The sequence below is a fragment of the Schistocerca gregaria genome, chromosome 8, assembly GCF_023897955.1.
Source record: "Schistocerca gregaria isolate iqSchGreg1 chromosome 8, iqSchGreg1.2, whole genome shotgun sequence".
NCBI classification, from domain to species: Eukaryota; Metazoa; Arthropoda; class Insecta; order Orthoptera; family Acrididae; genus Schistocerca; species Schistocerca gregaria.
In genome coordinates this window covers 69445249-69463533 of record NC_064927.1, presented here as the reverse complement: position 1 = coordinate 69463533, position 18285 = coordinate 69445249, and the positions used below count along the sequence as shown (strand labels likewise).

Here is an 18285-nt window from a genome sequence, read left to right as displayed (position 1 = left end):
TTATTTGTTGTAATCTGCGCACCAGTATCGATCACTAGCAGTTTTTCAGTGCCACAGCAGCTGGACACAGAATCACTGATCCATCCAAAAAAACAAATAAGGAGTTAGGCAGAGCACAGAATTACTGATCTACTTCAAAAACAAATAAGGAGCTTGGCTTCTGTATAAGAGTTGTATCCAAGTTAAAATGTATCATACATCTCTGCTTTTCCACTGTTCTCTTAGTACCATTCACAGCAGCTTTTCACTGCCCTTAAAACCTCTGTAAACTTTTGTTCATGTCCTGTCACTCTATGCACATCAATATTTCTTCAAAACACATCATTGCTAGTACATATACTCATCACATACACACCCTAGAGCCAACAGTCAAGGCCTTTGTATCTGCTTCATTGCATGCTATTTCGATTCTTCTTCCAAAAACAACAGTACCTCAGATTGTCACAGTTACATGTTTGTTTCCAATAACTATCAGTGTTATATTTATACCAATCTCTCCTTGAATTGACTTTTCCCCCTCCAACCTCATTTCACTTCCTCCAATTGTAACCCATTTCATCATTTTTCTTATCTCAACTTTTCATTAAATTTCATATTCACAATTTTTTAGATTCAGTTCCTTTGCTTTGACATTTTTCCCAGATTACTTTCTTCCCCTTTCTGTCCACATATATTTCATTTACAGTGATTTTCAAAGCAATTTGTTTGTGCCTGGCTGCTGCAGCATGGAAAATATGAGATTTATATATTAGTACATTCTTTTCTTTGTGCCTGGCTGCTGCAACATGGAAAATATGAGATTTATATATTAGTACATTCTTACCCGCAGCTGCACACTTGCACATTTATGTCACATATTTTGTACACATCTCTTCTTGGTCTTTCTCAGTCCACCCTTCACCTCTCCCCATCCGCCAACTCACTCTGTCTGTTTGCCTCCTCCTCTAACCCCCTCCCCCCATCTCTCTGTCTGCCTCCTGCTCCCCCTTCCATTGCCTCTTCCCCTCTACGTCCACCGCCTCCTCATCACCCACTCTCCACCCATTCCCTCAACTCCCCCCCCCCCTCTGTCCACTGCCTTATGCTCCCCCCTCTCCATTCATTGCCACTTCATCACCCCCCCCCCCCCTCTATTTATCGTTTCCTCCCAACCTCCCCTCTCTGTACATTGCCTCCACTCACTCCTCCCTCCTCTCTTCCTGCAGCAAATGACTCCCTCCCCTCTCTATCCATCACCTCCCACCTTTCTGTCCATGGCCTCCCTGTCGCAGACCCCCGCTCTTTCCCTGTCCTTCACGTTCTCCTCCCTGCCTCAGTCCATCGCCTCCCACCTCTCGTCCATTGACTCCAACCCCTCTTGGTCCATTGCCTCTTCCTCCTCTCTTCTCTGTCCATCACCTCCTCCACACTCCCTCTTTGTCCATTCCGTCTTCTTGCTTCTCTCTGTCTATTCCATCCTCTTGTCCCTCCCTGTGTATCTTACACGCGACACTGTTTTCACACTTACCCCAATGGAAAGAGGTTCTTACCCCACAGTACTTCTTTACAGACAATAATGATATGTGCACCAAGCCTGGTTGAAGTCAATCTATTGAGGACCATACCTAAATACATATTTTTTTATAAGATGTATATTTCAAATACTTGTATTTCTTCTGTCAAAATCTTATATAATTAGTGCACAGGGTAAAGTAACAGGTCACATATTTAAAGTTAAGATGATAATGAAATATGCATTCGCCATCACAAGATGTCATAGCTCTGGTGGCAGCAATATCGATACCATGAAATGGCTGCAAATATTCTGTTCATCTGTGAAGGATAGAAGAGGTAATCTACATTATGAATCAACAAACAAAAAACACAAATGAAGGCACACATATGAGGTATCTTGATTGTGACAAATTTTTTTTTTAATTGCTGGCCAGTTGTCTGTTACCTACCTCTATCTAGATATGTTGCCTCTTTCGGCAACAGCTAAGGGCCCTGAAATTATCATTTATAATAAATGAGAAACTAAATGTGAATTCAGCTTCAAAATGGGAAAACATGAAATATTTCATAGTAAATTGTAACCAGACGAACTATTTTATGAGAGATTGTTTAAAATACCTTTATTTTATGCATGTAAAAAAATGAAACCAATTTTCAGTTACTGGCATTGCACATCATCTGGAAAAGCCCAGTTTGGAGAGATAACTTGTGTAAGAATTTATTTGCAAAAAAAGGTGCATAAACATGACAAAGTATCAATACACTTGACACTGGTGGTACAGCAATTGTTGGTGACTGAGAGGTCTGTATAAGACTCATGCTGTGTAATGCAACACAGACTCAGCCATAGGACATAGCATGATTGAGAGGTATGTATAAGACTCATGCTGTGTAATGCAACACAGACTCAGCCATAGGACCTAGCATTTTAAAATGAAGAAGCAAGTATGAGCGTCTGATAACTACGGTTCAAAACTTTTTGCAACGCACGCAGACACTTCGACATGGTAGTTTTAGGTGGCAGGTGTTTCATACAGCAATCAACTACGCAGTAGCTCTTATGGAACATTGTTTGTGTTGTGTGTTACTTGCTGTTTTGTACTAATCCCGGTCCATCATGATGTTCAATTTTGACCCTCACACCACCAGATGATGTCAGTTCTGCTTTTTGCAGAAACACAGAACTCAGGTGTAGGCTGGTTACCCTGTGAGCAGGAGGTAGGGTTTGCTTCTCTGCACTGCTCCTTTCCTTCTGGCAGTTATAATTCTATTTCATTTATGCTTGCATGTGACTACCAGCTTATAATGTCTGCACTCTACACTGTAGCAACCAGAAAATAAAACCTGACAATGTATTTTGCCCACACCCAAAGTCTTCTCCTATGTGGGAATAGAGTTGTTTTTGTTCTATTTCTATAATAACAAAGATAGTTCGCCAGGAGTGGGATGGACTTTTGGAAACCTTCTGTACAGTTAAGTAGGTTTAGTTCCTGGTAGTCCACCCTGTAGCCATTCACCCTTCCGGGTCCTCATTTGCAATCAAACAATTTTTTAAAAATCAATATTTTGTGCAACATTTTAGAAACTTAAAAGTAAAGTTAAAACAGATGATGGCATTGTAGCATAGTGGTTAACATAGCCTGCAGTGCAGAAGTTGTTGGTTTGAATCTCATTAGCTGCTAAAAAAATTTCTCACTTTTAAATAGTTATAGAAATGACTTTGAACATCATTTGTATTCATTTAATTGGTTTAACTGTAATTCATTTAATTTCTAATATTTTGTCAATGATTTTAATCATTATGTTAACTTTTTATATGCTCTTATTTTTTCTTCCTGTCATTCCATTTTTATTTGGACTCATTGTGCATGTGATTTTTATTATTTTTAGTTATCTATCACAATGTTTATAATTTGATAATGCTGTTCTATTGGTTGAAAAACAAATAATCTATTTATGGTGGCTATGCAATGGTGTCATCATGTATTTTGAAATGAAAATTTTATAGGATGGAAATTGTCATACAAACATTTAAAATAAAAATGTCTGTAGCATTACTGACAAAACAACATTGATGAAGATTTAAACAAAGGAAGAAGGGATTTCAAATAAATGTGCAAAATAATAGACAGAAATAATGAATGCAATAATATCGACTAAAATATACGATGATCAAATGGGAGAAATTATATCGAAGTTAATACAAACAAATAATTAAAATCATATGCACAAAGACACCAATTAAAAAAAAAGATACAAAGGAACAATAAAAGTTAATGTAAAATTTAATACAATGATTAAAATAATGTGACAAAGGATTAGATATTAAAAAAAAATTAAACTAGTTAAATGAGTAAAAATAATGACCAAAGTCATTTTGATAATTAATCAAAAATAAAAATTTTGTTCAGCATGACCTAATTTGAACCCACAACCTACAACCTACCAGGCTCATATGCTGACCGTTACGCTACAATACCATTAATGTGCTATTTTCAATATTAAAGCTCTTGAACATAACACAAAATTACAAATTTTTTTCATCTATTAGTTGCAAATGAGTGTCTGTCTACAATGGTGCACAGCTGCAGGTTGTGATACCTGAGTACTTAACCTACATCAGTGTATAGATGTTTTTAAAAACTCCATCCCACACCTGGGGACTTTTCTTGTGAGTACCTTACCAGTTCTATCTGTAACCTAATCAAATTGGGTCATATGGCTATGACTGCCGAAAAAAGGTCAAAATCTATTTTCTTCAGATTTAGTAATTATCAAATTGGATGAGAAACAAAATAATGCTGAGTAACATCTTAAGTCAGAGAAGCACACTCTTCACCATCAGCAAAATAATGCTGTTTCTCAACAGTAACAATCATTTGTCGAACGCTTAAAAAAAGAAGACGACAAGCAAAAACCATTTCATAATAAACACCATGTTTTTGCAAAAGCAAACATTCCACTCAAAAAAAACTCCTTGATCACCATTTTTTTAACAGTTGATTTCAAAGCACTACGGCTTTATGCAAATTTTGTTAAAATCCTCTGCTCCCTCGAAAACAAAATTTTCCACCTTGAGATCTTGTCCCGCGGCGTCCTTAGTGATGCGCATATTTCGAACACCGTCCAGATCTCTTCGGTCAACAGACCATTGCGCCATTTTGCCAAATCGTTCGGAGAGGGTGAGACGAGGTGCTTCCGCACCACCAGAGCTGCCCGACGAAGCAGCAGAACTGTCATCCGAGTGGCACGACGGTGCAGGTGATGATGCACCACCACCAGGAAGTGGGCGGCGTCTGGGTCCTAATGGACTCAAGCTTCTCCCTCGTTCCTCAGTCTTGGTGCCTGAGCGACGTCGCTTACTTCGATCTTTTGTGCTGCTCTTTCGTTTCTTGGAACTGCCACTCTGTACATGATAAAATCAAATATTAACAATTTATTTATAAATTACTGTAGAGAACTCTTTATAATACTAAAGTATATGACAGCAGAAAGCCATTTAAGTTACAAAAGCTGCAAAAGGCACACCGGTAATGCTGAAACATTCAAACATGACAGCACAGATTTTTCATTCCAATCAGTGGGGTGTGGAGCCAGTAGGGAGGACTTCTTACATTTTAGCCTCAGAATTCTGAGGGATAGGGACAGAGGAAAAAATTTCAGGGAAGGTGTATGGATGACATGAGAAAAACTAGAGGAGCAATGTGGGTGCATATAGCTGAAGACCGCATACCACACAGACAAGTTCAGAGTTTCATCCAGCAATGGATTCTGAATGGCTGTTGATGCAAGTGACAATGGCATACTAAGTAATAATCAACCATGACAGCACTGTGTATGCACATATTTATTGGTATTTCACGCAATTTTCATATCTGGAAGAAGAAAAAATACTTTGAAGAATATGGATGACAAGGGCATGAAAGATACTGCTACAAAAGCATGAGACACTACCTCCTGTACAATTTAATTAATAAATTTCACTGAAATTGTCGATTTAGGTATCAACATACTTTTGTTATTGACAGTATGTTCTCTTTTTGCCCAGCAAAATATGAAGCTATTACAATAATTAGAAAGAAAGAAAGAAAGAGAGAGAGAGAGAGAGAGAGAGAGAGAGAGAGAGAGACAGAAAAAATTACAAAATATGTATACTCACAAATTTTGGCTTCACCCAGTCTTTGAAAGAATGGAACTCAAAAAGATAATAAATCATATAGAAAAAGAAGGACAAAGATTCCTTTGTTTTTGTGTTTATTATCTGTAAGGTATCTGAACCTATGAGGATAGTAGCTTTAACAACATTACTTCTCCTAGTTTTAATCTGCAAATGAGTACCACTACACAGTTTCAAAGGACTGAGATTGTGCAGTAGTATTATGGGAATGCCTCAAACTGTTTGGTGGAAAGCCAACTGGATTCTGGGAATTATAAATTCTTGCAGATGCTGAACTGCATTTCCACTACTGACCACAAAAAAATCAACTGGTTTGTATTACTTACATTCTATTACTTTTTCCAAAATAATACTGTTTATTGCAGAAGCATTACAAAGTTGGTAATCGTCTAATCATAAGCCAATAACACCATAAATAAAATTTTCAGATAAACTTTACTATGATGCATCCGTGCACTGCTCTTGTTTGCACTTTGGAGAAGATGGTGACAATCCCTGTACTTCTATGGTCGGTGGCAGCCAACTGGAGGCAGGCGTTTGCCGAGCAAATTATGAGCTGATAACCAGGAAATGCAGATTAGCTGTTGTCATTTCTTCACATACTGGTTTGGCCAGACATTTATGATTTGAATAAAGAATCCTTATGTGTGTTTCTTTGCTAATGTGTATGATTTTAATGAATTTGTATTGAAATAGATGAAATATCCAAACTACAGTAAATTTGTAAAGGTGGCAGGCTAATACTATTTAATTTGTACAAAACACATACTTTTACTTATGGTGACCGCTGCACATGAATTGCTTGCATTGATTAGACGGCCCTTCTGTTGTATGTATATATACAAAAATCATTTTCTATAGTGAAATTTTATTAATGATTTATCCTGAAATGCGAAATGTTTTGTTGATGAGAGACTGCTATGAATTATTTGCATTTAGTAAGCTGTCCTTCATTATTTTTGTAGTTTTTCTGCATCTTTGCATTTCTATAATTGATGTAAATAGCAGTTTGGTGCTAATTACGTTGAAGCAGCTGTTACAGAATCTCTCTAAATTACAGAAATGTTTAACGATTATGAACAGTATAGCTTATTACTCTGTCTGGGGGTGACAGCTGACTTTCAGACAGTCAGAATGAAAAAACTGTCACACACTGAGCTTTTGGCCAAAATCATCTTCAAAAAAAGGAAACATACATTCACTCAAGGAGTCACACCTCACACATGTGACCGCAATCTTCAGCCACTCAGGCCATAGTCTTGCCTGAGCAGCCAGAGACGGCGGTCATGTGTGCATGAGATGCCTGCTTGAGAGAATGTGTAAGTATTTTACTTTCTTTTCTAAAGAAGGCTTTGGCCAAAAGCTCGGTATTTAACAGCCTTTTCGTTGTGCCTGTCTGAAACTCAATGTGTCATCTTTACAGTGAGTAGCAATCTAATATTTTCATAACTGTGGACATTCCAACCTAAAATTCCCATTGTTTGATTTTACAGAGGTTTTTGTTTTCTGATGACCTGATTTCAAGTAAATTCTTTAAAACACACAATTTTGGTATTTCTGACGGACTCTCATAAATGATTCAAATTGTGTTGATGGGCATTTGTTTATTTTCTGCTACTGCTCAGTTTTGGTGTTTCTGTTATGATCTGCAGTGTAGCCCAAGATCTAGGTTAGGTTGGAGAGTAAGTGTCTGGTTGTGAGTTGTCAAAACCAACGAATACAATAATAAGATGTAGGTTGAGGAGACAGAATGACTTCCAGTTCAGCGCAAAGTCTATATACGTGTGGTGTGTCTCAACATATTACAATAGGTGGTACTATAAGTTCATTATTAAGTTTATTTTATGGTGCATTTGTCCCTCTGATCAGAGCAGATCAGAAATGGGTCGGGCTGTCTCTTGGATGTTATCTCCTGTCAACCACAGAAAATTTTTACTCAAAGCATATATATTTGTACGGATATTAACTTTTAATTTTCTGAGCTGACTTTGTCAGTCTTTAATCACCTCAGATGGCAATCATTGGTGCATTTAGTGTTGTCCTAAGAAGTGAATGAGAAATACCCGAACAGATGATTTTAGCCTGAAAAAGCACTCTCTTTTGCCTGGATAATTTGATTTTACTCCATTGTGTTCCGTGTCATGGCCGCCAAACAATTTCATTACAGGGGCCTTGTAGAACATGGAGGAAATGATGTCAAAGCATTTATCGCCAGTGGTACAAAATTCCTAAAGTGTGATGGAGATATTATTTATTTCTAGTACAAAATGTACAGATGGGGGTGTAGTGGAGCTGAAAAATGAGTGGTTATTGATTTGAGGGAAGCAAGTATGTCATGAAAAAAATTCTACTGCTGAGAAATGTGTGCATAAATGTGTTTTACAGAGTGTGAGAAACTTGGTGTGACTGAGTTACTGCCAAAATCAACAAGGCTATGTTTGGAAGGAAAAAAAATTGGCAGAGGAAATAAAAAAATAATAAGGTGGGTATTTGGAGAAATGGAAAGATGAACCCACAAGTGGTTCTTCAAAGGCACATAAAAAAAAGTGTCATTAAAGGATACATCCTTCTGGAAACCACAGCAATATCTGATTGTTTTAGGCCATACAAAGGTGTGCATCTCCCTGTTAATCACAAAATGACATTTAAGGATCCTGAAATGGGTGCATGCACTCATAGCATTGAAGGCACTTGGTCAGCAAGATTGGTTCATGGAAGTAGATGGTGCAAAAAGCATTTCGATAGCTGCTTGTTTGAATGTGTGTGACACAGAAGACACAGTAAAAAGGCACTTTATGAAGACTGTGGCAACATCGCACAAGTCCTGGTGTGATGTTTTCTTCTGAATAAAAGTCAGGTGTGATTATTACTTTTATATGTTCTGGCATTCCTTAGATGCTTATTATTATTTTCTTGGAGAAGTGGTCAAACTACATAACTAAATAAAAGGTTGTCAGTTTTTATGTCATAAGCATTTCACTTCCTTTTATTTAGGAAGCATTATTAGTGCCTGTAAAACAGACATTTCATAAATTCAAAAAACTGAACCAAGTGTAGCATAAAAATTAACCCTTTTTTTTAGTCGCATAGACAGACCACATGGGCAAGCATATAATAACAATAACACTTGTGTTAATTCATTTATTATGTGTTTGTGTGTATTCGTGTTATTCTGCAAACTAAACCAACATTGTTATTGGCTATATATATCAGCTTTTGAGCCATCTCAGCTTCTCATCATCATTCGCAGTAGGCATTTCCAACATAGACGCCAATGTACCGTCACCGATGGCCCCTTGTAAACTTTTAACCAGATTTCCACAGTGTATCGGTTATCTCTTAAAACAGACTATGAGGAAGGAAACAAACCACACTGCATTTTCTTCCTTGCAGTCGATTTTAACAGAAGACCTGTACATTGTTGCTTAAAAAATATGTAACATACATCTTTCCGAATGTTCTTTAGAGTCTTCTGTAAAAATCTGAAGTATATCAGTCAAGAACTCTGTGCTTTTTGCGAACAATGTTTCTTCTTTACATATTGGTAGATATATAGAGGGTGCAACTGAATTCCCTTTACACACTTTGAGGATGATATCCTTACACAAAAACCAGAAAAAATGTACAGTAAATGAAGGCTCTAAATTCCACATTTTAAGAGTTATGAGTACTTGCTAATCTTAGCTACTGCAAAAGTCATCTCGTCTATTGGACAAGTGCTCTTCCTATTAATGTATGCACTTTATAGAATCCACATTTGTTTGACATCATTTTCTTGTTTTGGTGTAAGGAACTTCTCAAAGTCTGCAAAGGAAATTTAGTTGCACATGGTATACATACACTAAAGGCAACACACCATTAATTGGGAACCTTGTGAAGACATTTCGATTAATATTTGCGTGTTTATAATATCTAATCTCTTAATAATGATTGCGTTTCCACTTGAATAAAGTGCTTGTAAAGAACAGCATTCCGTGATCTGATTTTTACTTTAGGAAAATGTACAATCAGAAGTATTCTCTCTGATGAACAAACAATAAGTCAATAGTTTAATGAACCATGTGTGTTTTTACGTGGTGGGTGTAAAAGTTTAAATGTGGCTGCAGAACCATAAACAATGAGCACCATCCATGGCGTCCGATAGCAGTATCAACCTCGGCGTCACAAGTTCATATATTCATTTATCTGAGAAGACCAATGACAAAGGTCAATAAATTGCTGCAAAATTTCAAGTAAGTGTTGGTACAACTCATTCAAAAGAAACTAAACTACCATAAGACTTGTCCAAAGTGGCTTCCCAGAGCTTAACGTTGATCACAAGCAACACAGATATTTCCCATTTGCTCCGAGTTCAAAATCATTCCAATGGCTAAGGTGATGCATTTTAGGACGAAATTTAAACCTCTGTTGAAAATTATTTTGAGCCAAAGGCTCATCAACAAAACATGCAGTGGAAACAACTCGAGTAGTTGATAAGAAATTCTAAAGGCAACCACCTGCTGGTATGGTCATGTTAAACATCTTTTGGAGTGGCCATGGTCCGAATTTCTGTGATTTTTTGGAGGAGTACCCTAAATTACTTGGGCATGACTGGAAACAAAGTCATTCCCACATAGTAGATGAAACGTCTGGGATGGCAGAGAAAATGCACACTACTTCTTCAAGACAACACTTGACCTCACACAGCGCAACTCATGTTGGAAACTATTGGTAAAATGGGTTGGGAGCTCCTATCACATCCTCTTCATATCTTTATCTGTCTGGTCTGATGAAAGAAGCTTTGTACGACATCAAGTGTCTTCCGTAACACAACCCACAAATGATTTGTGACAAAAAAATTGTGATTGGCAAAAGCGAATCTTTTTGTGTCAAAAATGAAACTAATGTTTTTAGCCACAGTTGGTGATGACTGTTTTACAATGGAAACGATAGAGAGAATTTGTTGTGTTCACATGATTAAAATTTCAAGGCACATCTATAATAACAGATATCATACTGCACAGTGGAATCCAGTTGGCAATATTGACACAAATTTTTGCATCTGATAGTGTAAAAATATTGTTTAGTGCTATTTTCACACAGGCTTCCTTTTTCTGTTTAGAACTTTGTGCTGACAAAAGTATTCCCAAACATGCATACTGCATACTCAACCTCAGGCACATGAATGATCCACAGATTGGTTGGTTGGTTTAAAAGAGGGGGAAGGGACCAAACCATGAGGTCATCGGTCCCTTGTTCCGAAGGAAACAATGTCACAAGGGTGAGAATAAGACAATGAGATGTACAACACAAAACAGAATGAAAGGAAAAACCACAACGACTGAAGGGCAACAAACACTTAAATGGACAAAAGGAGACAAGAAAACCACAAAGACGCAAGAAACAGGTAGAAGAGGTTGAAACAAGAAAGGAGATTACCATGGCTTGCTAACCATGAGGATAAAAAGGAAAAGCCAGCCACACCACAGCACCTTAAAACCTCCACCCTGAAAGCACTAGGGCGGAGGAAACACAGGGGCAAAGGACATGTGCTAAAATTTTGAGAAAATGACAAAACTCACCCCCATGAATAAAAAGGAAAACTAAAGCTGCTGTTGAGGCATTATCACTCAACACCGAAAGTAGGGTTCTGGGAAAGTTAAAAGTCCACCGGAGAGCAGCTGAAAGAAGACAATCCAGCAAGAGGTGGACGACCATCATTTGTGAGCCACAGCAACACCGAGGAGGGTGCTCGTGATGGAGGAGGTAACCATGCATCACCCACGTATGGCCAATGCGGAGCTGACAAAGAACCACAGAGTCCCTGCAAGAGGCTCTCGTGGAGGTCTTCCAAACATTCGTAGTTTCCTTAATGGCAGGCACTCAGCTTGTTGTGCTTACTGAAGTTATGCCATTCTGTCTCCCAAAGCCGCTAAATCCTGCAGCGTAATACTGAACGCAGGTCAGTTTCAGAGAAGCCGAACTCCTTAAGCGGTTTCCGCGTAGCTTGTTTGGCCAGCCTGTCAGCAACTTCATTGGCTGCGATTCCGATGTGATCTGGGGTCCAGACAAACACCACTGAATGACTGGACTGCTCTAGGGCATAGATGGACTCTTGAATGGTTGCTACCAAGGGATGACGAGGGTAGCACACTGCAGCCATCTGGCAAGGAATGCTGTTCTATATGTTCTCCATGAACATAGGCAAAGCCAATGTGACCATCAGCCATCGAGCCATCGGTATAGAACACTTCATAGCCCCGGTACATGTCGAGAATCGAGAGGAAGTGACAGCGGAGAGTCACAGGGTTAACTGAGTCCTTAGAGCCATGTGAAAGGTCCAGGCAAAGCCCACGGCCTAGGTGTACATAATTAAGGTGTTCGTGAATGAACCTTAAGTACAGGTGGAAAGGCCCTGACCTGGACTGCCAATGAGGGAGATGAATCGCCATGGGCGGGAAAAGGAAATGGTAATTCGGATGTGCAGGAGAACTACGAATGTATGCAACATAACTGGAGAGCAACTGCGCATGCTTAACCTGAGTTGGAGGGCTTCTTCTCTCCACCAGGACGCTGGTCACCGAACTACTCGTAAAAGCTCCTGTCGTTAGACGAATGCCACAGTGGTGAATGAACCTTAAGTACAGGTGGAAAGGCCCTGACCTGGACTGCCAATGAGGGAGATGAATCGGCATGGGCGGGAAAAGGAAATGGTAATTCGGATGTGCAGGAGAACTACGAATGTGTGCAACATAACTGGAGAGCAACTGCGCATGCTTAACCTGAGTTGGAGGGCTTCCTCTCTCCACCAGGACGCTGGTCACCGAACTACTCGTAAAAGCTCCTGTTGTTAGACGAATGCCACAGTGGTGCACTGGGCCGAGTAAATGCAACACTGATGGTGCCGCTGAATCATAAACCAGACTCCCATAGTCAAGGCAGGATTCAACAAGGGCTCTGTAGAGCTGCAGCAGTGTACAGCGATCTGCACCCCAGTTGGTGTTGCTCAGGCAGTGGAAGCCACTGAGGTGCTGCCAACACTTCTGTTTAAGCTGACGAAGATGAGGAAGTCAAGTCAAACGAGCATTGAAAACCAGACCTAAGAATTGATATGTCTCCACTACAGTAAGTGGATCATCATTAAGGTAAAGTTCTGGTTCCGGATGAACGGTACAACGCCGACAGAAATACACGACACACGTCTTCATGGCAGAAAACTGGTACCATCGTCTAGAGCTCATGACTGCATCTTGTGGATGGCTCCCTGTAGGCGACGCTCAGAAACACCAGTACTGGAGCAGAAATGCAGAAGTCATCTGCACACAGAGAACGTGAGAAGGAGGGCCCAACAGCTGCTGCTAGACCGTTAATGGCCACTAAAAATAGAGGGAAACTCAATACAGAGCCCTGTGGGACTGAGTTCTCCTGTATACGTATGGAACTAAGGGAGGCACCAACTTGGGACATGGAAAGTATCGAGCAAACAGGAAGTTTTGGATAAAAAATCGGGAGTGGGCCCTGGAGACCCCCCTCACACAATGTGGAAAGGATATGATGTCACCAAGTCACGTCATACGCTTTTCGTAAAGCGAACAAGATGGCAACCAGGTGTTGGCGTTTGGAAAAAGCTGTTCCGATTGCAGACTCGAAGTACACAAGACTATCAGTGGTAGAGCAAACCTGGTGGAAGCTGCATTGACATGGAGCCAGTAGGCCACTTGACTGCAGGACCCAACCCAACTGCCGACACACCATACATTCCAGCAGCTTAGAAAGAACATTGGTGAGGCTGATGGGCCGATAGCTATCCACATCAAGTGGGTCTTTATCAGGTTTAAGCACTGGAGTGATGGTGCTCTCCCGCCAATGAGATGGAAAGACACCATTGCGCCAGATCCAGTTGAAGATGAGGAGATGTCACTTGTAGTCAGACGAGAGATGTTTAATCATCTGACTTTGGATCCGATCTGGCCCAGGAGCAGTGTCGGGGCAATGTGCAAGGGCACTGAGGAGCTCCCACCCTGTAAATGGTGCATTATAGGGTTTACTGTGGTGTGTAGCGAAGGAGAGGAATTTCCTTTCCATCCACCGTCTGAGAGTGCGGAAAGGCTGGGGGTTAGTTCTCCGATGCAGAGGCTCGAGCATAGTGCTCAGCAATCACATTTGCATCAGTAGCTAACACGCCTTTACTGTTGGGGTCTGGTACCCAAAAAGATGTCTGATCTTCGTCCAGACTTGGGAAGGTGACGTATGGCACCAAATGGTCGAGACGTATCTCTCCCAACACTTCTGCTTCCATCTTTTGATAAGCTGGCAAATGTGGGCAAGGAGCTGCTTAAACGCTATGAGGTATTCCAGGGAAGGGTGCCGCTTATGCCGCTGTAGAGCTCACAGACATTCCTTAATTGCCTCAGTGACTTCCAGCATCCACCAAGGGACCGCCTTTCGCCAGGAGCGCCCTAAACAGCGAGGCATCGCATTTTCTGCCGCAGTAATGTTTGTTGTAGTCACCTGCTCAACCATCACATCAATGTTACCGTGTGCATGGGGGGGGGGGGGGGCGGGCGTCCATGGGCCTGACACTGGGGCAGGGACAGGAAGATGGGGAAGTGCTCTCTACCACACTGTGCTCTCCAGTGGATAGAGGGTAGAAAGCCAGGACTGCAAACCTAGAGATCAATGCCCGAATATGTGCCATGTGTCGTGTCACCAGTGGTGAATTCAGGGGGTGGCCAGGAAGGGAAAGTCCCCCCCCCCCCCCCAAGAAATTCATATCTATAGTTGTGGTGAAACATAAAAATTATCACCTGGTCTGTTAACTTGTACCGTTGTGACAAAATTTAAACCACGCAGCTCCTGTTGCTAACGAAGTTTAGAGTCAACTATGGAGACGTTGTGATGACATGCAGTTTTTACAAGCAAAATGAATGTGTAACACAAGAGGTGGCGGCTTTAGTCCCTATAGTTTGGTTCCGTTACTTATCAGTTCAGTTTGAAACACTTGGCGTTGATTGTTCTGTTTTATTATTATTATTGCCTGCACCAACAAATTAGCAGTTTCAAGGTGTGTTGGCAACACTGATTGTGGAATAAGTCAGCCTTTCCTCTCTCATGTCATCCCTCAGTGCACCTCCAATCGGCCTAACGTGTAAGCTAATCCCTTAGCTACGCAGCCCACCCTCACTGTGAACTTTATTCTTTCCGCCACTCGTATCTATACTTTATTTGACCTTAAAATAAGCCTGATGTCGCAAAACACATCCCTGGGCATTGCTACGGAATAGGAAGTAGCAGCTGACATTATAAAAGATGGTTTTAATTTTTTTATTGCATTACTGGGAATATTTCCAAGATTTAATAGGCATATCGATTTTTCCCAATCAATGAGCCCCAAGCTCAAACCAAATATTTGCGTAAACTTGACAATGATTTACGCAGTGTCAATGGGGATACACAATTTTTGCCTAAAGAAGTGGTACATTCCACCACGAGTGGGACGTTTGGCAATGCTGTTCTATGAGTATAATCTAAGCTTTCATTGTCGTATAAAAACTCAATGAATTGTTGTAAGGTTGTAACAGTCAGTCGACAAGTTGCTATGGAAGTGCGATGTGATTATGCAGTGTACTACGTGCAGTCTTCGTCAGTTTATAACATAAAAAGAAGTGTTAGTGCCGAAATACAATGTTGAAACAACAAACTTTAATTTCTTTCTTTTCTAATAAAAGACAGTGTACTGCGAAAGACAAAGACGAGTGTGAGTCTACTGAAAGATGTACTAGTGATTGTGATGATGAACTGCCTAGGTCTACCAAGTCTTCAGTTTCCCTTCCACAGTTTTCAAACGATAAATGTGCTATTTCTGGCCCATCCACAAATTGCAATTCTAAACAAAGAATTGAATGTGAGATTAAGTATCAGCAAAAATGGGAGTGTAAGTACAATTGGTTGTACTTTGATCACGAGTGGGGTGGGACTTTCTGCAAATTGTGTGAAATGAACTTAAAAAACGAAATCGAAGCTCTACAGAAAACAGGAGGAGTGTTCATTTCTGTACTTTTCACTAAATTTAGAAAAGCTACCAGAAGCACGGGAAAACTAAAAAAACACGCCAACTCAGAAAAACATGCAAGGGCCGTTTCACTTGAAAATTGTAGTTTACAGGGATTAAACGCTCCAATTCATACACAGATATTTAAACAAAATGAAAATGAAAAAGCTTTAGACCGCCAAGCATTGTCATCATTAATTCGAAGTCTGTATTTACTTAGTAAGGAAGAAATACCCCCCCACAACAAAATATGAACCTCTAATTCGTAAGGTAGTGCTGAAAAGCGACATTAACATTGAAAAGTGGTTAAAATTTCAGAGCGAAAGGTCCACATACCTTAGTTTGTCAGAATTTTTGACTTGTTTGGGAGAGTCTTTATACGTTCAAGATGAAACACTTCTCCATGACAAAAATATTTTTCATTAATGGCAGACAAATCTACAAATGTTTCCAACCAAAGTGAACTGTCTTTAGTAGTTTGTCTCCATTGTTTGAAGTGAAGAAAAGGCTTTTATGTCTCGTTGAGTGGAAAAGCACTTCAGCTAAATTCATGTTTACAGCAACCGATACTGAGCTAAAGAAAAGAAAACTTTCTTATGACAGATTTTATTATCTTGTTGTTTCGACAGTGCTGCTAATTTTAGTGGTTCTATCTCAGGAGTCCATGCTCAGTTGACAGAGAGGAAGGGCCATAAGCTGCCATACATTCACTGTAGAGCACGTGTTTTGTCAATTGCTGCCATCAACTCTAGGAATAAACACTCCATTATAAAACACACATTACATGTTGTTAAAAACATTTATAAACTTTTTCATGGTTCTTCCAAATGAGAAAATGTTTTGTATGAAATTCAGTGTGCCTTAGAGCAACCTGTTTTAAAAATACCCAAACCTGTTGACATCTGATGTTTAAGTACTATCGCACAGTTCGTGCTATTTTCCTAACCTACAAGTCCATTCATTATAATGGCATGTGAACATATTCACAAGGACGGTGCGGATTTAACAAGTTTAGCTGGAGGAATTCCAATTTTATGGTAGGTTTAGTGATTTTAGACGATACATTAAATGCAGTCTCAAACTTATGTAAAGTTTTGCACAGACAATCACTTAAAATTTCGCAAATCCCTCTACTTGTTTCTGGAACTCTGGAACATTTAAGACACATCAACTGTCTTTGTGACTGCGATGGACATAGTGCAGAAAATGAAACTCTTAATAAAATTAAAAAACTGCAGGAGAATGCAACAGAAGTTAAAGGTGTGCTATTGATGAACATAGAGGAGAAGATTCAAGCTATGAGAAGTGCATCGAAATTTGTTAAAAGTATGATTGATGAAACTGAGCAACAATTTGATGAGAAGGCAATAAAAGTGATAGAACTAAGTGCATATCTTGAAAGTTTAAAAAAATTTCTAGAGTTTAGTGATAACGACTGTAAAGAACTGTGCTTGATTTTGGGACTTACAAACGTCGATGCTGTTATTGCAGACTTGCATTCTTTTAGGTATGTCGTGAGTAATAAATTAGACAATACGTCTTCTGATATTGCTTCTTTCATTCTGAGAGCCGACATCGGATACGAAGCACTACAGAAACTCGCTGAATGTGTACTGTGCAGTCCCATTTCGACTTGCAGTGTGGAAAGGTCATTTAGTACAATCAACAGGGTGATGACAAAATTAAGGAATAGGATGGGTCAGGAAATGCTCCAAGCTTGTGTGAAGATTTCAACTGAAGGGGACAACGAGCCAACAGAAAGTTTTATTGATGACGTCATCAAGAGACATGCTGTAAAAAAGCCTCAACGTATTAGTTCGATGTAAATGTGAGATTTTTTGCAAGCAATAAAATTATTTTATTATTTCATATAATTAACATGGGCTTAGCCTAACAGCTTAATACTTAACCTACATATTACTTAATTCTCCTTTAACTATTCATGAAAATTTTTAAATATTAATAGCACTGCTACATCTTTAGAACTTTATCACTTAAATTTTAAGCCTATAACTTTGACCCCCCCCCTGCCGAGCTATATATCCCCCCCCCCCCCCTAGGGTGGTTGTTGTTGTTGTTGTTGTTGTTGTCTTCAGTCCTGAGACTGGTTTGATGCAGCTGTCCACGCTACTCTATCCTGTGCAAGCTTCATCATCTCCCAGTACGTACTGCAGCCTACATCCCTCTCAATCTCTCAATCTGCTTATTGTATTATCTCTTGGTCTCCCTCTACAATTTTTACCCTCCACACTGCCCTCCAATACTAAATTGGTGATCCCTTGATGTCTCAGAACATGTCCTACCAACCGATCCCTTCTTCTAGTCAAGTTGTGCCACAAGCTCCTCTTCTCCCCAATCCTATTCCGTATCTCCTCATTAGTTGTGTGATCTACCCATATAATCTTCAGCATTCTTCTGTCGCACCACATTTCGAAAGCTTCTATTCTCTTCTTGTCCAAACTAGTTATCGTCCATGTTTCACTTCCATACATGGCTACACTCCATATGTATACGTTCAAAAACGACTTCCTGACAAAGTGGTTATATTCATCACTGTGTGCCACACTGAAATGTGTGGGGAAAC

General features: G+C 39.8%; 1 protein-coding gene across 4 annotated transcripts in view; it reads right to left on the bottom strand.

Annotated features, from left to right (window-relative positions):
- LOC126284037 (splicing factor, arginine/serine-rich 19-like) overlaps positions 1 to 18285 on the bottom strand; it is a 121281-nt gene that overhangs the window by 36914 nt on the left and 66082 nt on the right. For all 4 annotated transcript variants that reach the window (XM_049982599.1, XM_049982600.1, XM_049982597.1 and 1 more), the window contains exon 8: positions 4568 to 4900. In XM_049982599.1, the coding sequence (XP_049838556.1) occupies positions 4568 to 4900 (333 nt within the window). The remainder of the gene's footprint in view (positions 1 to 4567; positions 4901 to 18285) is intronic.